Source organism: Myotis brandtii, unplaced genomic scaffold, assembly GCF_000412655.1.
Source record: "Myotis brandtii unplaced genomic scaffold, ASM41265v1 scaffold35, whole genome shotgun sequence".
NCBI classification, from domain to species: Eukaryota; Metazoa; Chordata; class Mammalia; order Chiroptera; family Vespertilionidae; genus Myotis; species Myotis brandtii.
This window is the reverse complement of record NW_005363467.1, coordinates 470,848-472,466: the sequence shown is the minus strand read 5'-3', so window position 1 is coordinate 472,466 and position 1,619 is coordinate 470,848. Positions and strand designations below refer to the sequence as shown.

Sequence of the window (1,619 nt, the reverse complement as noted above, 5' to 3'; positions counted from 1 at the left end):
CCGCCAGGCGCTGGGCACCCGCTGTGCGGCAGGTGCACGGGGGCCCCTGGGGACCGAGAAATCACAGTCACTGGACAGACGAACACCTTAGCCAGCTTCACGTTCTACAAACAACTGCACTGCACGGGGGTCCTCTCGGGGAGCGGAGAGTCCAGGAAGAAAAGGACGTGGGGGCCTGAGGGGTGTTTCGGACGGGGAGTCGGGGCCGGTCTCTCTGAGGTCACAGCGGCCACCGGGAGATCATCATTCCAGGCGCAGGGCCCGTGGGCACGGACGTCCTGCAGCGGGAGCCAGGCCCCTGCACTGGAGGGACAGACAGGAGGACGGGGAGGGGTGGGAGGGAGCCGAGGACGGGGCCACGGTGCCCGCTGGGCCAGGAGTCTGGCTGTGGTTTCGGGAGCTCCCTCTTAGCCTGGGAGGGCTCCCTGGGAGGGGACGTCCCAGGGGCCACGCTCCACGGCCCCCCAGTTCTGCAGGAAGTGCAGGGAGATTTGGGGGCAGCAGGTGAGGGCGCTTGGCGTTCACGGCCGCTGCTCCGAGGCCCGCGCCGCTGAGCATCCTGCCGGGCCCTGAGCTTTATTGATTCCCCAGGAAACAGACCACAATTATTTCTGAAAATGGATGGCATATTTGTCTACCCTCTGGAGCAGCTCAGACTCCGATAGATAAAGCGTCAGGAGAAAAATCAAAGAAAATGGAGGTGTCCATAGCGCGGATAGATTTTTCTTTCCTGTTGGCAATGTCCAAGCAACTCGCAGAAAAGCAGGAAGAAGCAGGACGGAGGAGCGAGGGGAGCCCGAGGTAGGCGCTCACCAAAAGGGGCAGCGAGAGCCGCAATTGGCCCCGCGGCCCGTGCCCGTTTGCTTAAGAGCCGTCAATCCTTGTTCTCAGGAGACCCAGCCTCCCGCCGCTGTCCCCCACCTGGCCCACCCAGGTTCAGGCTGGAGCCCCAGCGGGCGACGCCAGGGGAGCGGCGACGTCCCCTTTCATACATAACTGAGTTTGACCCCAAAAGCTGTCGCTCTCTCCTGCCCCATGGTCCCCGGGGGACCGAGGCCACCAGGTTAGGCACAGCCACTGGTGAACCCGTCCCAGGGCCCACGTCCACATCTAATGAAGGACAGGGTCCCAGGACACGGGGCCAGGTCTCCCCTCCTGTGACAGCCCCGTGGTGGGCGCCTGGGGGGCTGTCCCCATGTCCTGGCAGCCCGAGGACCCCCACACCCACCAGCACAGCCTCGGGGGACCCAGCTCCCCCTGGGAGCAAAGTGCACCTCCAGAGCCCCGCCATCCTGCACCCGGAAGGCCGCCGGTCAGACGAGGTTCGGATGGGCCTCGATGCAGCAGGAGGAGGCCGCCAGCCAAGTGTGCAGGTCACCCCGGGCCTGGACAGCGACCTGGGGGTCGCTTGGGAGGGGGAGGGAGAGCGAAGTCCGGGCCCAGGGCCTCGGGGTCAGTTCCACGCACACAGCAGGGTAACTCCCGCAGCGGGGACCCGGGACGGGGCGGCCCCCCCCGAGCGCTCACCTGTGTGTATCCTCAGGTGCACCTTCAGGTGGTGCGACGTGCGGAAGGTCTTCCCGCAGTACGGACAGTCCTTCATGGCCGAGCCCAGGCTC

General features: G+C 65.8%; 1 protein-coding gene across 1 annotated transcript in view; it reads right to left on the bottom strand.

Annotated features, from left to right (window-relative positions):
- The window catches only part of LOC102245626 (zinc finger protein 536-like), a 10,703-nt gene extending 9,090 nt beyond the window's left edge, over positions 1 to 1,613 (bottom strand). The window contains exon 1 of the mRNA XM_014544058.1: positions 1,528 to 1,613. Coding sequence (XP_014399544.1) covers positions 1,528 to 1,603 — 76 coding nt within the window. The 5' untranslated portion in view covers positions 1,604 to 1,613. The remainder of the gene's footprint in view (positions 1 to 1,527) is intronic.
- Between the last annotated feature and the right edge of the window lie 6 nt (positions 1,614 to 1,619).